The 24,870-nt window shown below is 44.2% G+C and overlaps 1 protein-coding gene across 2 annotated transcripts in view; it reads left to right on the plus strand.

The window, feature by feature from the left end:
• The window catches only part of LOC138799212 (alpha-2-macroglobulin-like), a 76,903-nt gene that overhangs the window by 18,004 nt on the left and 34,029 nt on the right, over nucleotides 1-24,870 (plus strand). For both annotated transcript variants that reach the window (XM_069980098.1, XM_069980099.1), the window contains exons 11-18: nucleotides 8,381-8,614; nucleotides 10,135-10,207; nucleotides 10,963-11,108; nucleotides 11,787-11,942; nucleotides 14,228-14,347; nucleotides 15,726-15,837; nucleotides 16,794-16,872; nucleotides 21,045-21,270. In XM_069980098.1, coding sequence (XP_069836199.1) covers nucleotides 8,381-8,614; nucleotides 10,135-10,207; nucleotides 10,963-11,108; nucleotides 11,787-11,942; nucleotides 14,228-14,347; nucleotides 15,726-15,837; nucleotides 16,794-16,872; nucleotides 21,045-21,270 — 1,146 coding nt within the window. The remainder of the gene's footprint in view (nucleotides 1-8,380; nucleotides 8,615-10,134; nucleotides 10,208-10,962; nucleotides 11,109-11,786; nucleotides 11,943-14,227; nucleotides 14,348-15,725; nucleotides 15,838-16,793; nucleotides 16,873-21,044; nucleotides 21,271-24,870) is intronic.

A 24,870-nucleotide genomic window follows, 5' to 3' on the forward strand; every position in this document is an offset into this window, starting at 1 on the left:
AAGCCAGGGGTAGCGACCTGGGGGTCGCCTGCCGCAGCAAGTCCATCCCGCCTTGCGGCGGGCTCTGGTGAAAACCAGCGGCCCCTTAGACTCCGCTCCCTGGTGAGGTTTGTGCCATCGCTGGTGCCGGTCCAGTGGATCCACTACTCCGGGCGTTACAGTAGGCTCCAACCATGGATCCCGGCGAGGTGCCTGATATCCGCGAGGTAGCCCGAGTGGTCGCCCTACAAGCTCAACAGATTCAGCAACAGTCACAGCTGATTCAACAACTGACTGCAGCCGTTCAACAGCATACCACAGCTCAGCAGTCATCACCTCCGGCAGCCTCTTCAAAACTACGACTGGCTCTCCCAAGTAAATATGGAGGTGACCCCAAGTTGTGCAGAGGGTTCCTGACCCAATGCACTATGTACATCGAACTTTTAAGCAGTCAGTTTGCCACCGAGCGCTCTAAAGTGGCTTTCATTATCAGCCTATTGGAGGGAAGAGCTCTGGCCTGGGCCACGCCACTATGGGACCGTAATGATCCGGTTGCTGCCAATTTTCGAATCTTCCTGGACGAGTTCCGCTCTGTCTTTGAGGAACCTGCCCGTGCATCTTCGGCTGAGACTGCTCTCCTCAATTTATCCCAAGGGACTTCCTCCGTTGGTGACTACGCCATCCAGTTCCGCACCCTGGCTGCGGAACTAGACTGGAATGAGGCCGCGCTGATTGCCACCTTTAAAAAGGGCCTGTCCAGCCAAGTGAAGGATGTGCTCGCTGCCCGGGATCTGCCTACCTCCTTGAACGATCTTATTCTACTGGCTACCAGAGTCTACACCAGGTTTTCCGAGAGAGAGGAGGAGGTCCGGCAAGGACGGCGTCTGAGTCTGCCCCGTCGCCATCCTCGGCTGGCACCGGTGTTCCAGAATCCTGTTGCTCCTATGTCCCAGTCGCTTCCAGAGGTTCCTATGCAGGTGGAACGTGTTCGCCTGACGACTGATGAGAGGAACCGTCGACTGGACCAGAATCTCTGCCTCTATTGCGGTGGCGCGGATCACTATCGGCAGAGATGTCCCCAACGCCCTCAGCGTCCGGGAAACGCCCGCACCTAGGTCCGGTGGGAGAGGCCTCCCTAGGTGTGAATGCCACCTCTCCAAGGTTGACTATGCCCGTCTCCATCCAGACACCCTCTGGGCAAGTTTTCCAGACTACTGCCCTCATCGACTCTGGCTCTGCTGGCAGTTTCATCTCTGCTTCGTTGGTCCAAAGATGGCGGCTACCCGTGATCCAGCTAGCCCAACCCCGGTCTATCTCTTCGGTTACGGGGGAGGTTCTTACCGAAGCGGTGTACAGCCAGACGGCACCCCTAGTCCTCCAGGTGGGAGCCTTACATCAGGAGAAGATCTCCTTCTATGTCTTGCGCCAATCCTCTTCCAATCTCCTGCTGGGGCTTCCTTGGCTGCAAATCCATACCCCTAAGCTGGACTGGAGAACTGGGGAGGTTCTCAGCTGGGGTCAGGACTGTCATAACCGCTGTCTGGGATCTCCTCAACCCAAGTGCTCTACAAGGTCACCTGCTTGTGTCAAGCCTCTATCCGGGCTACCGGAGGACTACCAAGACTTTGTCGATGTTTTCTCGGCCAAGGAGGCGGACTCACTACCACCTCATCGGGCCTATGATTGCCCTATAGACCTCCTTCCTGGGGCTTCTCCTCCACGTGGTCGAGTATACCCTCTCTCTGTGCCCGAGACTGAGGCCATGTCCTCCTACATCCAGGAGAACTTACAAAAGGGCTTCATCCGCAAATCCACGTCTCCAGCTGGCGCCGGATTTTTCTTTGTTCAGAAGAAGGACGGTTCCCTCCGCCCATGCATAGACTATCGGGGTTTAAATAAGGTGACCGTTAAAAACCGCTATCCTCTTCCGCTTATTCCGGAACTATTCGACCGTCTTCGTGGAGCAAAGATCTTCTCCAAGCTGGATCTCAGGGGAGCGTATAACTTGGTCCGAATTCGTAAGGGAGACGAATGGAAGACCGCTTTCAACACCAGGGATGGGCACTACGAATATCTGGTCATGCCATTCGGCCTATGCAATGCCCCAGCGGTCTTCCAGGAATTCGTGAACGATATCTTCCGAGACCTCCTCTATGTCTGCGTCATTGTTTATTTGGACGACATTTTGGTCTTCTCCCCGGACCAGCAGACTCATGTGGCACAAGTGCGTCAGGTTCTACGAAGACTACGGGCCAATCATCTATACGCCAAGCTTGAGAAGTGTGTTTTCCATCAGCGCAGTCTTCCATTTCTTGGCTATATCGTCTCCGATCAGGGCCTACAAATGGATCCAGCCAAGCTCGCAGCTGTCCTTCAATGGCCACGCCCGGTGGGACTTAGAGCTATCCAACGTTTCCTGGGCTTCGCCAACTATTACCGGCAATTCATCCCTCACTTCTCTACCCTGGTCGCACCCATTGTGGCTCTCACTAAGAAGAAGGCGGACCCCAGACGTTGGCCTCCAGAGGCCGAACAAGCCTTCAATAGCCTCAAGTCTGCCTTTGCCTCCGCTCCTGCCCTAGTCCGCCCGGATGTCTCCAGGCCGTTTTCTCTCGAGGTCGATGCTTCTTCTGTGGGCGCAGGAGCCGTTCTCTCGCAAAGGGACACATCAGGCAAGACCAGAACCTGTGGGTTCTTCTCTAAGACTTTCTCCCCTGCCGAGAGGAACTATACCATTGGGGACCGTGAACTCCTGGCCATTAAGTTGGCACTGGAGGAGTGGCGTCATCTATTAGAGGGGGCTAAACACCCGGTTAACATCTACACGGACCACAAGAACCTCCTCTACCTCCAATCGGCTCAACGCCTCAATCCCAGGCAGGCTCGGTGGTCCCTCTTCTTCTCTCGGTTCAACTATACCATCCACTTCCGTCCAGCCGAGAAGAATCTAAAGGCCGATGCATTATCCCGAGCATCCGATGTCATGGGGCAAGAGGAATCTCCTCGTCACATAATACCTCCCGACCGCCTAGTACCAGTTGCCACTTCCGCTCTGCAGAGTCTGCCTCCCGGGAAGACTTATGTGCGCCCCGCACTCCGTAAACGCATCTTGAAGTGGGGGCATTCCTCTTTGGTAGCCGGGCATCCAGGAGCCCAAAAGACCGGGCAATTGATCTCCCGTCACTACTGGTGGCCCAATCTACTCCAGGATGTCAAGGATTTTGTGGCTTCCTGTGCAGTCTGTGCCAGGAATAAATCTCCCCGTCTAAGACCTGCCGGCCTACTATTGCCCTTGCCAGTCCCGGATCATCCCTGGCACCACATTGGGATGGATTTCATCACTGACCTACCTCCATCTGCGGGCAATACAGTTATTTGGGTGGTGACGGACCGCTTTTCTAAAATGGCTCACTTCGTGGCCCTTCCTGGTCTGCCCTCTGCTCCTCGTCTGGCTCAGTTGTTCTTCCGACACATCTTTCGCCTGCATGGACTTCCTCTTCACATTGTGTCCGACCGAGGCTCTCAATTTGTCTCTAAATTTTGGCGTGCCCTATGCTCGCAACTCCAAGTGAAGCTGGACTTCTCATCGGCCTATCATCCTCAAACCAACGGGCAAGTGGAGAGAGTCAATCAGATTCTGGGCAACTACCTACGCCATTTTGTTTCAAGCCGCCAAGACAACTGGTCCGATCTACTCCCATGGGCAGAATTCTCTTATAACCACTTGGACTCGACTTCCACAGGCAAGTCCCCTTTCTATGTGGTCTACGGGCATCATCCTCGTCCTCCTCTGCCTCTCTCTCCATCCTCTGAAGTCCCAGCCGTGGAGGAGTTGTTATCTGACCTGCAATCGATCTGGGAACAAACTCGACAGTCCTTACTCAAAGCCTCTGAACGCATGAAGGACCAGGCTGATAAGAAGAGGAGACCTGCCACGAATTTTCTCCCAGGTGACAAAGTCTGGCTCTCGGCCAAATATGTCAGACTCAAGATCCCCAGCTACAAGTTGGGCCCTCGATTCCTCGGTCCTTTCTCGGTGCTAAGACGCATCAACCCTGTCACCTACAAACTCCGCCTACCCCCCACTATGCGGATTCCGAACTCCTTCCATGTTTCCCTCTTAAAACCAGTGGTCCTGAACCGGTTCTCCGATAGATCTTCGTTCTCTGCTCCTCAAGCCGTCTCTGACGACGTCTACGCTGTTAAGGACATTCTGGCCATGAAGACTGTCAGAGGGAGAAGGTTCTTCCTGGTGGACTGGAAAGGATTTGGTCCTGAGGAGAGGTCCTGGGAACCCGAGGCTAACTTCCTGGACCAAGATCTCATCAAAGGGTTCCTGCAGGTTAGAAAGAGGGGGAGGCCAAAGGGGGGGGGTACTGTCACGGCCGCGGCGGCGTCCCATGCTCCGGGCCGCCGCCGCGACCTCCCCCCATCTCATGCAGCTGCCGGGGTCCCGGTGCAGGGACCCGGCGCTGCTACACGTTCGGCCCCGGGGGGCGCCTCACCTCTCCACGCTCCTGTCTCTCGCTGTGCCGGCCGGCGCGCGCGTCCCCGCCTCCTAGGGCGCGCGCGCGCCGGCTGTCTCAGATTTAAAGGGGCAGTGCGCTCCTAATTGGTAGTTGCACCAATCACTCCCCTATAAATCCCAGCATGCCCTGTCCCCTGTGTTGGAGCCTCTACATGCTTCCCATAGCGTTTGGCCCAGCTCCCTGTTGTTCCTGTGTCCTGTCCGTTACCTGGTCCCTAGTCCCTGTTCCTGAGTCCTGTCCGTTACCTGGTCCCTTGTCCCTGTTCCTGGTTCCTGTTCCCCTGTCACTCCACCTGTTCCTGTGTCCAGCCAGTCACGTGCTCTCTCATCTGCAGACTATTGCCTGTACCATCTCCTGCCACGCCTCGCCTGCCGACACCAGCAACCAAGCCAGGGGTAGCGACCTGGGGGTCGCCTGCCGCAGCAAGTCCATCCCGCCTTGCGGCGGGCTCTGGTGAAAACCAGCGGCCCCTTAGACTCCGCTCCCTGGTGAGGTTTGTGCCATCGCTGGTGCCGGTCCAGTGGATCCACTACTCCGGGCGTTACAGTACTATACTGGCACCCTTGCGAGAGTGTATATGACATAGGTGTTTTCCTGAGGCACAAATATATACCTTGTGCATGTCTGTAAAGTAAAACTCTTTAAAAAAAAAAAAAGTGCTCTACAGATATCCAAGTGCTATAGTGGCACCATTTCGAGAGTGTATATGACATAGGTGACTACTGTGCTCCTGCCTGGCCTCCATGTTGACTACTGTTGATCCTGCCTGGCCTCCATTTTGACTACTGTGCTCCTGCCTGGCCTCCATGTTGACTACTGCTGCTCCTGTACTGGCCTCAAATGACTATTGCTGGAACTCCACTTGCCTCCAATGACTACTGCTGCTCCTTCACTGCATTTGTGACTTTTTTTTCCTGCATAGACCCTGTAATGGTGAATATTGAAGTCTAAAAAAAAAAAAATTGACTTTGAGATATTGAAAAGATAATGATGTTACTGACATGTAGAGCCCTAAATTCAACCAAATACACTACCCCCGTATCATATAGATGCTTTAAACTATGAAAGTTCGGAACGAACTTTTGAAAAGTTCGCTTATCTCTAATACTGACCTTTCCGAGATATGCAAAGAAGGGACAGTACATATAGAAGAAAATCGTAAACCCCATGGGGGACATTTGTTAAGTTTATGGGGGACATTTGTTAAGTTTATGTAGAGGTACAATCCCTCTATATAAATCCTGCGTGCACCAAAGTCCCTCCATGTGCTCAGAGCTGGTGTAGGTTTCAATGACATTTTTCCAGCTGAAAAATGTTAAATGTGGCACACACATAAGCTCTGCCACCTCCCCCCTCCCCGCAAGTGGCGCAGAGGGAATATATCTATGCACATCAGGCCCATCTGTGCCAGAAAAAGGCATTTTAGCCTGATAAATTCCCCCCCCCCCCCCCCCCCTTGTGTCTAATGTTTATTAGGAGCATTAGCTCATGACCCCAACACAGAGGGGCTGATTTACTACTGTGCTTCTGTTTTTTTTTGTGTTTTTTTTAAGTTTTGTGTCCATTATCCCTGCCGGTTTACTGTCCCCTTTTATTTACTATTGACAAATTTGACAAAAAAAAATGTCAGAAACCCAACACACCCTTCATTTTGTGTTTCAAAACCGAAAAATGGGCATGTTGTGCGTGTGTTATTTAACCCCTAGACGACCAAGGACGTACCAGTACGCCCTGGAAGTCTGTGCCCAAACAACCATTGGCGTACCCGTACGTCCTTAGCTATGAAGCGCGCTTCATAGGAGGTGGGGGCAGGCTGCGGTGAGCAGTGGGGCCCTCACCGTTAATGACAGGCTGCAGCGATAGCGCTGCAGCGTGCCATTAAAGGGAACCTGTCACCCCCCGTGCCGGGGTGACAGGCTCCCGACCCCCCGTTAGAGCCCCCTATACTTACCTAATCCTGCCGGGTCCCGCTTCTGGAGGTGGTCTGGTGATGAAGATCTCAGCCTCTGCAGCCCGGCGCGCGCTGAGAGATGAGTCCAACGCTCATAGAGAATGACGGAGTGCTGGAATCGCCTGTCATTCTCTATGGGTGTTGGACACATCTCTCAGCGCGCGCGCCGGGCTGCAGCAGCTGAGATCTTCATCACCCGACCACCTCCAGAAGCGGGACCCGGCGGGATTAGGTAAGTATAGGGGGCTCTAACGGGGGGTTGGGAGCCTGTCACCCCGGCACGGGGGGTGACAGGTTTCCTTTAACCCCTTAAACGTTGCAATGTTAAAGTGTAAGTGACAGGGGGAGTCCCCTGTCACTTACCGATCGGTACCCGCACAGTGTGACTGCTGGGGTCCCGATCGTTGTAACGGACCACCGGAGGTCTCTCACCTGCCTACGTGTGGTCCGATTGGCGATCTGCTCACTAAGCCTGCACAGGCAGGCTCAATGAGCAGATCGCCTGTGACTCTAATCAATGCTATGCCTATGGCATAGCACTGATCAGTGTATTAAATCCAAGAAATGAATGTAAAAGTCCCCCAAAGGGACTTAAAATGTGTTTAAAAAAAAAGGTTAAATCATTATTACACTACCCCAAAGCCCCTCCCCCAATAAAAGTTAAAATTACCCCTTCCCATTATATAAATAAAACATATAAAAATAAATAAATAAACAAACAATTACGCACCATAGCGTGCGTAATTGTCCGATCTGTTAAAATATAACAAGCATCATTGCGAGCGGCGTACACGAAAAGAGGGAAATAAGTGCCAGGATTACAGATTTATTTGTTACAGTATATATAATAAAAATTAATAAAAAGTGATCAAAACGTCCGATCTTCACTAATAGGGTAATAATAAAAAATAGAGATCATGGCGGAAACAATGACACCCCATACAGCCCTGTAGGTGAAAAAATAAAACCGTTATAAGCGTCACAATAGGCCCATTTTATTAATAATTAATTGCCAAAAAAAGGATTTCATAAAAAAAAATATATATACCATTAGAGAATCTGTGTAAACCTGTATATGGTTGTGTTGGGACTGACCTATAGAATAATGGTATCTTGTCGCTTTTACCATATAGTGCATTACGTAGACACAGGAAACCCCTAAAAGGTACCATATTGCATTCTTTTTTATGATTTCATCAATTTATATCTTCATACATAATAATTTTGGGGTTCCATCATACATGTTATGGTAGAATTGTAAAACTACTCCTGTAAAAAACAAGCCCCCACATGGCCCTGTAGATAGAAAACTGAAAGTGCTAGAGCTCTTAGAAGGGGAGGAGGAAAAAACGAAAACACAAAAATCTAAATTTGCGCTGTCCGCTGGGTCATTTTGGGCTTGGTCCTCAAAGGGTTAAAACCCATCATAACCGACATATTTACTAAACAAACCGTTATTTTTCAGATGGGTGTTCCATTCTAAATATCAGCATCTTCTAGTGTGGTAGGATGGTGGGTTTTAGTTATGTCATGTGAAAATCCCACCAGGTTTACTAAAAGCAATAGGACACATTAATAAATCTGTCGGTTTGAGAAACTAAAACCCTGAGGTGTAGCGTTCTTGCTAACCAGGCAATCAGCCCCAGAATGCCAGAAAATAATGAAATCACAAGGTTTTACAAAATACAGTACCCATCCTCCAATACCCAATAAATAATCTTAATTTGTTGAAACTGATATGATGTCAATGATCAAACATAGCTCACTGATATACAAAACTCCTTTAAACTTATTCTATAATTTATAATTCTAAACATATAAATCTTTGTACACCCCCAAGAACTGAAATATTTGTATATTAAAAAAAACTGATAAAAAAACCTGATATTAAAAAAAAAACAGTTCTGACTTCTTTCTTAAGGCACATCTCTCGTCTGATGACCTTGATGATGAGCATATGATGGATTATGAACAAAGATATCCGGAAGATGTGCTTTGGCTTGCACTCCTTTATTCTAAAAGTGAGAGCTTACTGTCTGTACAAAAGCATTCAGAACGTATGTTGTGTAACTCTAAGCAGTCAATAAGGGTGGAATATGACATTCATAAAAAGAACCTTGATCCTGAAACTGATCATCTTCACTTTTTCTACATGGTAAGTATTATTTATTTACCCACCACTACCCAATCAAGTTTGGTAAAAAGTAGTATTAGTATCATGATTTCCATGTGTCAGGATGAGGGAGGTAGGGACAAGACACGACAGTGTGCCATATAGCTGAGCCCACCAACTGTCCCTACCTACTTACCTGAAATGGCCCTAGGTAGCTGCGACAACCATGAAGGCGGTCCCTGCTCTGGTGTAAGTGAAACACAGAATGAGACAGACAAACAAACAAACACAAAGGATAGTCAGCAAGCCAAAGTCAAAACAGTCGGATAGTCAAAGGTCAGGAGGGAGGTCAGGTAAAATGGTAAATCGAGCAGAGGAATTAGGAACGGGGATCGCAGGAATATTCAGGGGGAGCTGGGGTCAGGGTATGAACCTTAATAGACAGCGCTTAGACTGCCTCAGCTTTCTTTTATGAGGATCAAGAGCGCAGTCCAGATACCCATTGGACCGGCGCTCCTGATCCTCCAGGTTCCGGACAGGCAGAGGAAAAAGTCAATCAAAAGACTTGCTCATCTGCTGCAATCAAGTCTAGCAGAGCTCTGAGTAACTCCTGCATTGCTGGATGCTGAGAAGCAAGTGGGTGTGGTACATAAAAGCAAAAACAGGCCCAGTTCACACCAGGCTACTGCACATTCCTGACACCATGTTTACAGTATCCATGACAAATATCAAGGACTCATTGTAATTAGTATTGAGGGGACTTGCCAAACTGTTTGGGTGGCAGGCAATCAAAAGACAAACATTGGGGTTCAGAGAACCGAACAGTTCGGCAAGTATGCTCAACACTAATTGTGATCAGTCACAATCTCTAGTTATTGTGATCCATTATGATCCATTTATATTCAGCATGGTAGTTCCAAAAAACACAGTAGAGAAATTGAAAACCATGTTCCAATTCCAATGGATGATGGAATCCATCTCCTACCAAGGAATCACCCTTATTTATCCTATGACAACATTTACCATTACCAATATCGTCAAAATGGTAATGCTACCTAAAATCTTTTCCCACAACCTCCCTGTACCCTTAGTCATATCATCCTTAGCCAATCTACAAAACTAATTCTAAACTTAATATGGAAACATCAGAAAACAATAGTACCCAAGGCTACACTGTATCTCTCAATGTCATACATGGTCTAGGATGTCCCAACATCTCTGTTTATTACCAGGCCACACTTCTAGATTAGGTCAAGTGAAAGTGGCTTTAAAACCAATCCAAACACTGGATTATATTCAATCACTAGATACCAGGTAAAATTTATGGAGGTCAGAAAAAAGTCACATGTGGGATTGTCCACCAGATATGGAGGGTCGTTCTCTGGTCTGTACAAGCACATATATTTGGGGGATACCTTGGAATATGTGACTAAAGTCTGATAGGAGGGGGGCACATTCTGTGTAATACTCTGTGTATTGATCCAGTGACTCCTGTTGTACATCTATTTTAGAGCAACTTATTCCATTTCTAAATATGTGACCTGTTCTCCATGTTTTCACAGCTTTTATCCAAAAGTGGAATCTTCTCTTACAAGGAACATAAAGTAGATATTACAAACCAGACAAATTGCCCAAGTGAGTACCGTGCTGATCTTCCTGCTGAACATATTGAACATCATAGAACAATCACACCTTCTCTATCTGTCCAATATTCAATGGGGGAATGAAAAAGTATGTTCACTAGAATTTTGGTGCAAAATTTGTTGTTTATTAGTTTTGAAAACAAATGTGACCGAAAGGAATAGAGTTTTCCACTCTGTTCGACATGTGGGCCGACTTAGAAAAAAGTGTCACTGTTATAATTTTCAAAATCTAAATCAACAGTAGATGTGATATAAAGCAAGTTTGCAATATACATTAATTTTTTTTGTCGTTATCATGCTGTAAAACAAAGCTGAACTTACCAGAAATCCAGGTCCAGTCTCCTGAAGGCAGATTTTCTGATTTGTGCTGGTTTAAAAAAACAGACTAAACACAGGAAATCCAGCCAGTACAGAGAGTCACGGCTCAATGTGTCCATCGATCACATGACTGCCTCCTCTCTGTGAGCCCTCAGATGGCCTGGGATACACAGGACTTCCTATTTTCTGACTGTTTCCTGTTTTTTGAGTCAGAAAACAGGAAGTGCTGTGTTATCCTTGATAACTAAAACAATAATGAATGTAAATTGAAACTTGCTTTATATCACATCTAATTTTGATTTAGATTTTGAAAGTTAAAACCACAGGTACATGTCTATTTCAAGACAGACAAGGTGGTAATCTGCTTCCAGGCAGTCCTGTATGCATATCTGATTGGTTGACCATTTATTTATTTATTTTCATTTTCAGATCTGCAGGGTTCATTCCTTCTAAATATCCATGTAGATGAAGATTTCTTTCCTAGATTCAGTATTCTTGTTTTCTCTGTTCTGCCTAATGGAGAGACAATTGCAAGTTCTTCAGAATACAATGTGTCACCATGTGCACAGAGGAAGGTTAGAATATTCATAAATAATAATAATGACAATAATAATAATAAGAAGAAGAAGAAGAAGAATAGACCAGGAGGATCTACACAGTTCAGTATTACATTTAATTTATATTTCTATTGTAAGAAGTCAAAGTCCAGTGGACGGTGCCACGGGACTACCGACTGGACTCCAGAACAAGGAAAGATTAATAAATTACAAGTTCTACAGAATTCTTTCCTATAAAGATATATATCAATCTGCTTAGCTCTTCCTGCTCAATACCATGATTTTGGTATATCAGACTAGATGTATACATGTACAACGTAACAAGTTCCATTTAATTTTAAAGACTTCAAACTATTGAAAAAGTAAGATTTGTGAAGATTCTGTGGCATATGTGTGTTGATTTAGGCAAAAAAACAGCCTTTTATCATTGGGGGACAGCATCAAGAACGTGGGGTGTATCTGTCTTCCCTCCTACTTTAGCCCATTGATGAACATCATGCCTCTTGATGACCACCAAGCCCGGCATCCTCAAGAGGCGTGATTTTATTATTAATTTCATTCTAAATTATTCTATAGTGGCAGAATCAGCAGAGGCACAGGGGTGGGGATAGGGGTGACAGGATCCCTCTAAAGCCCCTTTGGTTGTTCTTTTGTTGAAATAAAACAAAGTAACATCTACATCATTTATACAACTAGGTGAGACTTAGCTTCTCCAAAGAACAAGTTCCGCCTGGGGGAAATGTGAACCTGGAAGTTACAGCAGATGCTGGATCCTTGTGCTCTGTGCGGTCTGTAGATAAAGGATACTTGCTGAAAAATTTTGATGATGATAGTTCTGTGCTAACAGATTTGGTGAGTTTAATGACTATATTATAGGTTTTCCATGAATTGTTTCCTTTTCTTAGCACAGTATAATTATCTAAAGAGAGTACTCTACCCCACATGGCACTGCCACTCGGACACAGACTGATGTATACCAGCAATTACAGACAAATGTAGGCCCCATTATTGCTACAAGGCTATTCACACTATATATATATATATATATATATATATATATATATATATATATATATATATATTGTGACAATCTGGGGGTTACTCACTTGCTGGGATCGCCATCTCCTGGGCCTGAGACGGTTGGCACATCACAAATTGCAGTCCAGTCAGTGCTGTATACTTTATACTGACCTCAGTCAGCTTTATTTATCCGTTCAAATAACACAAGACATAGGCAACACTGCCAATAAAATAAAACCTGGGCTGTCTAGCCACTGACTAACACATTACAGCTTCCCTAGCTGACTTTCTGAGCCTACTGCTCCACTTGACCAGGTACACTGGTCTCACCCAGACTTCTTGTCTGCAGCTCCCACAGGCCTAGTGCTGCCTGTTCTCCCACCCTGGGAGTCTTCACCTGGGAGCCATCACCTGGGCAGCTCTGGAGTCTCTAATAGAGCTCCACCAGGTGGTTTCAGAGCCTCATTAGCTCTAGGGCTGGAGTGGAGTATCTGGAACAGGAGCTCCACCTGAACTCCAATTCCCACTCCAGAGGCATAGAACTGCCTCTTACAGTCCCACCATGCCACATATATATATATATATATATATATATATATATATATATATATATAGTTACATAGTTAATACGGTTGAAAAAAGACACATGTCCATCAAGTTCAACCAAGGAGGGGATGGATACATTTTCCTACTGTAGGGTGCTATCAACAACAGTGTTCAAATTGCCACATGGAGACAGTCTAAATTGTAATTGTATTGTCTGAATGTGTGTTTGACAGTGAACAGTAAAATGGTTGGTAGCACTTACTAGAGATGAGCAAATCACTTACCTAAACAAAACAAAGTGCTTCATTTGATCAGCACTCCACTTGTCAAGCCGCCTGCCTTTCAGCGCTGCTACACTCCCTGCCACTCCATCTAGGATGCCAGGAAAAGCTGGATCCAATCCTGGGAAACTGGGAAATCCCAGAATAGGATCCAGCTTTCCCCCAGCACTAGGGGTAGAGTGGCAGTGAGCGGACCAGCGCTGAAAGGCAGGTGCCTTGATGAGTGGATTGCGATCAAATGAAGCACTTTGTTTAGATGAGCGATTCGCTCATCTCCAGCACTAACAATTAAATTAAAATATCCTCTTGCACAGTGCTATCAACAACAGTGTTTAAACTGCCACTCATACACAGACTGTGTATACTGATGTACAGTATATCGGCAATTACAGACACATTTAGAGCCCATTAATTGCTACTGGGCTATTCACACCATCCATAAATATATAAATATCTATCTGAGAATGATGGAAGAATCTTTGCCATTTCCAGTAGATGGTCCTTACTAAGGACTCCTTAGTTTATATAGGGCTAGGAGTGCATATGTGAGAGAGTTTGAGCAGTCAGTAAGCACATATATCTAAGAAGGCAGCATACCTTTAAAGGTCAGGCTGAGAAGGGACCTTCTGGGACAAAGGTTCATATGGTACTGATGAGCATGAAGTCAGTCACAGGTATAGGCCACTGATGGAGAGGTATTTAGTGGCAGCTCAATGTATGTAGGTGAGGTATCCCCCCACAGGAATACAAGAGAAACACAGCAACACCACCATAGCTTCCACCCCTCACAGCTGTTAGTGGACGAAATTTCAATGAACTTGAAAGGTTTAACTGACTACTCATGTTATATACTCTAGGGCAAAACAACCTTCTTTCGTTTTGTGGTTATTTTATAAGTGTCACTGTCATTTCAAAGAACTTTTAACGTTTCAGAGAGACATGTCAAAAATTTTGATCGGTCCGGTCTGAGTGTTCAGACTGCGACTGATCAGGAGAAATAGTTGGGAAAAGTCTTCCCACAGTGCATTCTTCTCCCAGCTCTTTGTCACGTGATCAGTCGGACTCATAATGAAAATCTAACAGACTGTTTTCACTGAGACAGAGCGGGCAGCGCACCATGCGGCAGTGTTGTCCTCTCCCTTCTTGTTCCCTCCCTTCTCTCAATCGGTCAGGGTCTGAACACTCAGACCGATCAAGTTGTTTTCAAATGACAGTGACACTTTAAGCCTGGACTTTAACAAATGTTTTATCAGCTTCGAATAATAGTTTTGGTTTTGATCTTTCCTGCAGACTAACAGATTAAGTGTTACAGCTCACAACACTCAGGTCTCACATCTGTTATCAGCCCAGTGCCCTGAGAATACCTCAGCTGAAAATGATAAAATTATGAACATGCAAAAGATATTTCTGGTAAGGGAAATTTACTAAATATTACTTATAGATTGAATATAGGGATGGTCCGAACCGGCCGAGGTACAAACCCGAACTCTCGCCAATGATTCCCGCTGTCTGCCCGCTCCGTGGAGAGGGTGGATACAGCGGGAGGACTGTCTGGAAAACTGTGATACAGCCATAGCCATAGGCTGTATCACAGTTTTCCAGGCTGTCCTCCCGCTGTATCCACCCACTGCACGGAGCAGGCAGACAGCGGGAATCTGATGCCGAGTTTGGGTTGGGTTTTGTAACTCAGTTTCATTGAAGTGAATGGAGCTTATTTGCAAACCTCACCAAGACAAGATTGGTGCTGTCTTCAGAAAGTTATGTAAATTCATAATTTACTTTTACTTCTTAAAAATCTTGTCTTCCAGTATTTATCAGCTGCTGTATGTACTGAAAGACCCGAGATTGTTAAATAGAAGTAAATTATAAAGCTATATAACTTTCTGACACCGGGTAGTTTCAAATATTATATATATATATATATATATATATATATATATATACATATATTTTGACGGACCCGTTTAAAGTAACTTTATCAACCATAATGTAACTTTATCCTCTTGGAACCTATAGCAATTTTTATAGTCTTATAGTCTGCAGGAGCTTAGAGAGGATTCATGGGGCCCCATGAAGGCTGTATACACTATGCAATACTATACACTTTATATACTATACAATACACTCCCAATGGACACAAGACCTGCTGGGCGGGTCAGAAAGTGGGGGAACAGAAAGACGAAGGACTGCGCCAGCCGCTGTAGGGCGAGGGAGCACTCCTCAGCCTTAGACACTGTTTCTGTCCGAGGGGGGGGGGAATCGTGGTAGCAGCTCTGGTTGGTCGGGGGGAGGGGGGTTGCTGGGCGGTTTGGAGGCGTAGGATGCTGACAGCAGCTGACAAAGAAAAGCATAAACAGGCGCGCTGATACACAGTTGCTACCTGGGGGGAGGACAGGCTGGAGAAGGAGGATGATGTAAGCCTATTAGCATCATTAGCTCATGGGGGGCCCCCCTGCCCCACAAGCCCCATAGCAGCTGCGTGGCTTGCCTCCTTGGGAACTCCATCAATTGGTCTCTATTCATTCAAATGCCCTAGGTTTAAGGCATGTCCTATATGCTAGGCATAGAGAAAAAAATAGCCATTTGTTCCCATGTTTAATGTCTAAATATCTTAAAAGTTGGCAAGTTCACTCAGAATACAGTCTCATCATAGTAAAATAATAAAATCAATTTCGTAGCATTTCATCACCAGTTAATGTTATACTCCCATACTATATGAAAAGCCATAGGAAGTCTCATCACTGCATGCTAAGGTATAAAATAAGTTGCTTATTTCTCTCTTTTATAGCGAAACAATGTACTGATTTTTACTAACACTAAGATAACGGAACCAGTGAGATGTGTGCCAGATCATCCTAGTATGCGCTCTGCTATTAGAAAGAAGACAACTAAACATAAAGGTATTTCCATAGATCAGAAACCTTAATTCAGGATCCCTGTAGGAAATTACTGCATAAATGCACAGCATGGTTAATCCCTTTATGTCAGAAGAATCCTCTAAAAATAAGCTGATCATAGAGCTTCTCCCTATAGAGACCCCCAGAAATCAGCAATAATCGTTATGGTAATTTATAAGTAATTGTTCTCTTCCCTTGCATTATATCTGTAAATGAAAGCTGAGCATTACACAATGTCATTTAAAAGGATAAAAAGAAACTTGTCAGTAGCATTTAACCATCTAAGCACCACCCTGACATTATAGTGAGGATAAATCGCTTTCTAAACACTGGGGGAGATTTATCAAACATGGTGTAAAGTGAAACTGGCCCAGTTGCCCCTAGCAACCAATCAGATTCCTCCTTTAATTCCTCACAGACTCTTTGGAAAATGAAATGTGGAATCTGATTGGTTGCTAGGGGCAACTGAGCCAGTTTGTCTCTGGAAGGTTCGCTATACTCTGTCACTAAATGTATATACTGTATCTGTCTATTTATGTAGACCCAATGACTGTTATGTAAATGAAGCCCCTAGAGGCCTCAGATCACCCAAATTTCTCAAAGTGTGTTCAAGAAAGCGGTGTAAAATCAAAGCCACGTTTTCAGCTCTAGTAAAATGAAAGCTGAGCTGTGATTGGCTGCTGTGGGCAGTTTACATCAATCTGGGCCAGTAATGAATTAGTTTCATGAAAAATCCTTCACTAAACCAAAGGAAAGGTAAGGATGGACACATGTTTATCTAAGTGAACACTTCCAATGTATACCTCCTAAATCTATGGCAACAGGTATTCTCTTCTCCTTCTCTTCTCCTTCTCCAGTGGATTCATTCATTCATTCATACATACACAGCATGACCTGCAGTCATCTCTGTAGTAAAGTAATAGTTTAATTAATATATACATTTTTACTCTAATTTCCAGACCCCAACAAAGAGATTCAAAAGAAATTTACAAGAAGTTACTTTCCCGACACCTGGCTGTTTGAGTTAGTTCCTGTGGGGTGAGTATGTATCCACTTATATTAACTATAACGACTGAAGTCGTGGATCTGCTGTACCACCGCTAGCGATGACGTAAACCACACCAGGGAGTGGAGTCTAAGGGGTCGCTGGTCTACACCAGTGCCCACCGCTAGGCGGTGGGATGTACTTGCTATGGCAGGCAACCCCCAGGTCGTCACCCCTGGCTCAGCTTGCTAGCGGCAGCGTGAATCACGGGAGAGCTGGGACCACACACTTTATGGGAAGCATGCAGAGGCTCCAACAAGAAATGTCAGCACAGGTTTACATTTATAGGAAAGGTGATTGGTGCAGAAACCATTTAGGGATGCACTATCCCTTTTAGGGTATAAACCCACACACCGTATATGCAGCGTATTTACTGCTGCGATACGCAGCAAACTCGCAGCAAACTCGCAGCAGATTAGATCTAAATAACTGAACACTGCATCAAATCTGTACCAACAAATCTGCTGCATATACGGTGTGTGGGTTTATACCCTAAATCTGTGACAGCTTGCGCACGCCTTAGGAGCCAGGGACGCATGCCTCAAGACATCAGGACTGTGGAGCGGTGAGGCACCCCTGGGGGCCAAAGAGGATGCGGCACCAGGCCAGGACACATGGTACCCTGGCATCCACGTGAGGAGAGGGACAGGGAGAGTTGATGCGGCGGCAGCCTGGAGCACGGGACGCCACCTAAGCCCTAATAGTATTGCTTTAGCTTTGTGATATATATTTAGATCTTTTTTTCTCTCCTTGGTCTTTATTAATATTTGAAGCTGTATACAATTCAGAATGGATGGCTAATTTGGATTCTAAAGTGTCTGATAGGAGCAGGGACCAACGTGTAAAGCTGTGGTTAACCCCTTCCCTCCCGAGCCAATTTTCATTTTTGCACTTTCGGTTTTTCCTCCTTGTGTTTAAAAGGCCACAGAGCTTGTATTTTTTTTACCTACAGACCCACATGAGCCCTTATTTTTTGCGTCACTAATTTTACTTTACAATGATGACAGACTTAATTTTTGCATAAAAGCTGAAAAAATTATATGCGTGGTGAAATTAAAAATAAAATGCAATATTTTTTATTTGGGGGGGTTGTGTTTTTACCATTTGCCCTATGGTAAAACTGACATGTTATCTATATTCCTCAAGTTGTTACGATTACAGCGATATGCAACTTGATAACTTTTATTTTATTTGACAGCTTTTAAAAAATTAAAACCTTTTATAAAAACTAAATGTTCCTTAAAATTGCTCTATTCCCAGGCCTATAACACTTTTATACTTTGGTCTATGGGGCTGTGTAAGGTGTCATTTCTTGTGCCATGATGTGTACATTCTATCGGTACCTTACTTGCGTATATGCAACTTTTAGATCGATTTATATCATAATTTTTCTGGATTTGATACGAACAAAATGCACAATTTTGCACTTTGGAATTTTTTGGCGCTTACGCCGTTAACTGTGCGAGATATAAAAAAAAGTGATAATGGGGAAAGGGGAGTGATTCAGACTTTTGTTAGGGGAGGGGATTTTTTATTAATAAAAACACTTTTTTTCCCACATACAATAATTAGAAGCCCCCTGGGGGACTTCTATATACACAGCACTGATCTCCCATTAAATCAATGCTGTGTATATAATAGAGCACTAATCCATCAGATCATTGCTCTATTATACTGGTCTGCTGCAGACCAGATGCATGGATTGCCGAGCCGGGATCAGCTTCATTCTGACACTGAGCCCTGGCCCGGCCAGTGTAACGGAATTCCCCCCATGTTTGACAGCTGCATTTAACTGTCCTAATTTGCGGGTGCAGTCGATCTCTAATAGCCGTGGTCCTGGGCTGCAGAAAGCAGCCGGAATTGTGGCGGTTAAGAGCCGGGTCATGGCACGGCCTCTCTTTGAACCTCCCCACCAGCTGCAGGATGTGCTGGGCAGTCCCCTGTTACTTACCGATTGGGAACCCTTGCAGTGCCACAGGCAGGCTCAATGAGCAGAACACCTATACCACTGATCAATGCTATGCCTATGGCATAGCATTGTACAGTGTATGCAATCTAATAATTGCAGGTAAACGTCCCCCAGGGGGATTTAAAATGTGGAAAAAAAAAGTAAAAATGTTTTTATAAATACCCCAACCCCCCTCCCCCAATAAAAGTTAAAATCACCTCCCATCCCATTATATAAATAAAACATATAAAAATAACTAAATAAATAAACACATTATATACCATAGTGTGCAAAATTGTCCAATCTATTAAAATATAGCAATCGTCATTGCGAACGGCGTAAACGAAAAGAGGGGGGAAAGCGCCAGGATTACCGATTTGATGTTACATTATATACTAAAAAAAATTATTAAAAAGTGATCCAAACGTCCGATCTACACAAATATGGTATAAATAAAAACTAGAGATCATGGCTCAAAATATATCACCACATACAGCCCTGTAGGTGGAAAACTAAAACCGTTGTAAGCGTCACAATAGGCCCATTTTATGAATAAATAATTGCAAAAAAAAAAGGATTTCATTAAAAAAATATATATAACATTAGAGAATCTGTGTAAACCTGCATATGGTTGTGTTCGGACTGACCTATAGAATAATGGTATCATGTCGCTTTTACCATATAGTGCATTACGTAGACACAGGAATCCCCCAAAAGTTACCATATTGCATTCTATTTTTACAATTACCCCAATTTATATCTTCATAAATAATATTTTTGGGGTTCCATCATAAATGTTATGGTAGAATGAAAGATGCCATTACAACTAATCCTGTAAAAAAAATCAGTCAGATCAGTCAGGGTCTTAACACTCAGTACACTCTAATAAAAAATGTTGATATGTCTCTGACATGTGAAAAGTTTTGATTATTTACAGGTATACTTTAATGTAGAAAAAAAATAAGGCTATTGGAATTCAGTGATGTAGAAATTTTTTTTTTCAAGAACATATTTGTAGAATGCAAAAGTACTAAACTGTAAAAAAAAATTAAAAACTATTTATACATTGAGGGATTTTATAATTTTGCGCACTAGATGCAGACTGCTACCATTTTTCAGTGAGAGTGCGGTGTACGGGCAGCTTCTGGTGCACCCAAATTATGAAGGGGCATGTGTATGCCGAAATGTTGGTAAAAATGTATGTATTATGTCATTAAAGCATTAATAGACCTAAGGTATCTAAGTTATGTGTGGACTAGATTTACTAAAAATATGAACCTTAAAATAAAAATTTGACAATTTTGGAAAATTTATTTACATTTTGATGCCACTGTTTAGGATTAAAGCACCAATTTTCCATTAATTGTTAATTGTTAAAGAAGAAGTCCGGGTTCTGACTTTTTTTCAAAAGAGCTGAGGAGGAGGTGGCTAAACATAACAACATGCACACACACACACCCCCGGCCACCGGGCTCGGGTCCATTGTCCTCTGCTCTGGTTCCCGATCCCAAGACGGCTTCCTGGTCTAAGCAGGGTTGTGACATTTCAGGCGAACTTACCAGTTAGCTGCCACTGACTGGCTGAGCCGGTCTGACACTTCACAACCCAGGACCCTGCTCAAACCAGGAAACCGCCAGTTTCAGACCGGCTCAGCCAGTCATGAAGGCCAGGCGCCACCATCTTGATGACGTCACTTGCGTTCCATCCCTGGAACACAAGTGACGTAATAAAGATGGCGGCACCCAGTCTTCCTGCACCGAAAAAAAGAGGATTGGGTAAAGTATAAGATACAGACTGCACAGGCAGTCTGTATCTTCATTTTGTCTATTTATGAAGATACAGATTGCCTTTGCAGTCTGTATCTTATACTTTACCTAATCCTCTTGATCGGTGCAGCAAGGCCGGCGCCGCCATCTTGATTACATTACTTGCGTTCCACTGCTAGAACGCAAGTGACGTAATCAAGATGGCAGCGCCCAGCCTTGCTGCCACTCTGCATGACGGGAGCTTCCTGTCTTGCGACGGTTCTTTTGAAAAGAGTCGGCGCGAGACAGGAAATAAAAAAGTGTATAATTAAAAAACGCGGCCATAAAAATAATTAAATATATTTACAAATATTAATAAAATGATAATTTATATATAATTAGGGGATTTGTTTTCTATTTTCCTCCATGACTGGTTCTCTTTAAGTGATATTTGACTGATATTTCTTTACAGCTCAGAGGGACACACTGTCCTAAATCTTACCACTCCACACAGTATCACTAAGTGGGTCACTGATGCCTTCTGCTTGGGTTCATCCGGTTTTGCCAGTGTCAGGGATGTTGAGCTCACCACATTCCAGCCTTACTTCATTGACCTGATTGTCCCCTACTCTGTTGTACAAGGAGAGAAATTTACAATACAAGCCATGGTCTTCAGCTATATAAAGAAATGTGTTCTGGTGGGTAAAAATATAATCATTGTTCACCAAAACTTTTTTCTTTCAAGTAAACTGGTGCCAGAAAGTGCTAGAGATTTGTAATTTACTTTTATTTTAAAATCTGGAGTCTTCCAGTACTTATCATCTGCTGTATGTCCTGCAGGAGGTGGTGTATTCTCTTCATTCTGACACAGTGCTCTCTGCTGCCACCTCTGTCCATGTCAGGAACTGTCCCCATAGAAAATCCCCATAGAAAACATCTTCTGCTCTCCAGACTGGAAAGAATACCATTTCTTTAACGGACTTATAACAACAGCTGATAAGTGCTGGAAGACTTGAGATTTGTGATTAAAAGTAAAATTACAAATCTCTGGCACTTTCTGTCACCAGTTGATTTGAAATAAAAATTTTTGGTGAAGTACGCCTTTAATGTTTGGAAATATTTGCTCCCAGGAAATCATGTTTATGTAGATTATGCCTCAGGCTATGTTCACACAACATAAGTTTAGTATTAATCACGGCTGTTTTTGCTGATTTTGCAATGAATACTAAACTTACATTGAGCTGGAGGTAGAGAGAATCCCGGCCGGAGTGTATACCCATAGCATACACTCCGGCCGTGATTCCATCCGGCCGCACGAAATTTTGACATGTCAGTTTTCTGCGGCCGCTATTCATTGAATAGCTGCTGCAGTGAACCTGTCAGTTCACACAATGGAGCATGCATTTCTGGCCGCACGCTCCATTGTGTGCAGTGAGGAATTCGGACCCTTGTGCGTCCGCATCCGAATTCACCAGAAATGAAGATCATCCAACCAGTACTGCAGTACCTTCAGTAACACCGGCCGTTATGTGACTCGGCCGGGCCACAGAACGGCCAGTGTTATACGTAATGTGAACATGGCTTTAGGGTGACAGAGTCACTGGTGGCCCTTTTCTACCTCACCCTCTCTCTCTTCTTGTCAAGATAGAACATGTGTACCTAGATTACAACAAGCTTTCCAAGCCTCGGTAGGCCTTGGCTGCTGCCCTGCTTGCACTTATCTGGTTTTATTTGATTTTCTATATATTTTAAGAACATTTCTTTATTCATTAAATTTTTCCTTCATTACATGATGTGAAGTGCACTATGTGTGCCAAACACTTAGCACACACAGATACATAAAATTATTGAGGTACTCATGTGTTTGAAAATGTTTTTATAATAGACACAATGGGGAGATTTATCAAACATGGAAACTGGCTCAGTTGGTTGCTAGGGGAAACTGGCTCAGTTGCCCCTAGCAACCAATCAGATTCTATCTTTCATTCCTCAGATTGTTTAGAAAATGAAAGGTGGAATCTGATTGGTTCCCAGGGGCAACTGGGCCAACTCTACTTTGATAAATCTCCCCCATGGTGTATTAAACAAAAAGAACAAATGCTAGACTTGCTTGCCCTAATCCCTCGGCATTTGGACCCTGTTGTTCTCTTCATGTTTCTGCAGGAACTGCCCTCTTAGCCAATCACTGGGCAAGCAGTCAGTGACTGGCCAAGGCAGCATTTCTTGAAGGGATGTTATGTTAGAGGGAGCAGGAAGCAACAGTAGAATGAAAGCTGTGGGGGATCAGGACAAGTGAGTATGGTTTCTTTTTTTCTTTTTTTTCTTTTTTTTTTTTTTACTTTTAATGTACCCAAAGTTTTTATTATAAAAAATTATCTTTTCAATGGAACATTTATTAAAACAAAATACTGCATTGGTAATCATACAGAGGCTCCCCAGGATTATAGGGTATAATTGAATGGACAATACTACAGGTAATACATGACATAAAATAAGTCTTAGGCTAAACCAGGAGTGGATTAAAAACACATAAAGGCACTGTTCACACACTGTTGAGTGGATGGCCATCATTTAATGGTAAATAACGTCACGGAACGGCCGGTCCCTCAAAAGATCATCCCTGATGGTACTTCAGTACCAGCCAGATGATCTTTAGTGCCGCAGAGACCTGATGCAGGCGCATCCGTGCGCGCCCACATCAGAACTTCCCACAGCACACTATGGAGCCTGCAGCCGCAGCCTCTTGCTCCACAGTATGCACTGACATGGGTTTCTGCGGCCGCTATTTAATGAATAGCGGCCGCAGAAAACTGTCATGTCAGTTGTTTGCAGCGCCGCTAGAGATCCCGGGATCCTATAGACGGCAAGGTAATGTATAATTTCGTAATAATCACGGCCGTTGTACAACGGCCGTGTTTTTGTGAAAATATATGTTGTGTGAACATAGCCTAAGATTGTGAGGTTGTATCCGTATTGTAACAACCCCCTAATTAGCGCTGCACTAAACTGCTGCTAGATGTCAGAGTGAACACCCGTATGCTCACTCACAGTGGTTAAACATATAGAGAAAACGAGAAAAACATTCAGCGCAAATGCAGGTTACCCAATTCACTGTTCCTGATAACAATGTGTAAATAGCATGAATGATAGTAAAGAATAACTATCTAAAAAGAGTAGTATATTGTGTTGTGAGAATACCTGATTAAATACACTATCTCTCGCCGTCCATGTGCTGATGTCCGTGGTGGAGAGTTCCTTGCACTACCTCACTTTGTCTGTACGTCGATGTCAATGGAGTAGATTCCTTTGCTGTTCATGGGTGCTCTTGGATACTCCTTGTATCTGCCGTGCAGTGATGCAGTATAGTCCGTGCTAGAGGTGCCCCAGCCGGCGACATTAATCCACAGTGAATTATGCCGATAGCCCAGTTCAAACTTCCCGGGAGATTGTGACTTTTTTCTCTGTACGGGTCCTTGGTTGAGCCAAAAATCAACGCATTTCAGCAACTAGGATGGTTGCCCTCGTCAGGATTATGGCGTGATCCCGTATTCCTCCCTTATTTATAGGTTGTTCGAGATCCAGACTTCTCAGGTGCATGGTAATTGCATTCCTCCCGCACTGTATTCCTTCACCTTAGATGGTCAGATAGTGGGTATATCATGACTTTAGTGTACTTTTATTCCTCTCTGAGAGTTCGGAACAATGTATCAGGTCTTTGTATGTGATAGCAGAGGGTTCGGAACAATGTGTCAATTCTTTATATATGACAGAGGATTCGGGGCGGCTGGGTCAGTTTTTTGTATGCGATAGCAAAAACTCTTGCATAGTATGTGATGTTTCTTTTATGTTCATTATTTATACTGTTTAACATGTGCATAACTCCCCACTTGCTGCTGCATTGTGTGTCCATATTGAAACCAAAAAACAACAACGAATGCAAGACCAATATATATAAATTTACTTTATTGTTTAAATATCAAAAAATGAAATTATTTAAAAAAAGATACATCACAAGGGGGCTAGAGCTGATACAAATCCCCATAAAAACTGTGGATTAACTAGGTTCTTACACATAGAATATAGCATCACAGAACAAATGACAGTGGAAAATAATAAACCTACATATACTGGGCACTGGGCTGGTAATGTATGTAATAAATAAATATAGCTCACAGTGAGTATACAGAAATGAATACCATCCTCCTATAATAAAATATTACCCATACGTGTCCTTAGTACATGAATCCACACCCTCGATAAAGCAACACGCGAAACGCGCGTCGGGTGTACGGTGAGGT

The sequence above is a fragment of the Dendropsophus ebraccatus genome, chromosome 8 (assembly GCF_027789765.1).
Source record: "Dendropsophus ebraccatus isolate aDenEbr1 chromosome 8, aDenEbr1.pat, whole genome shotgun sequence".
Taxonomy (NCBI): domain Eukaryota; kingdom Metazoa; phylum Chordata; class Amphibia; order Anura; family Hylidae; genus Dendropsophus; species Dendropsophus ebraccatus.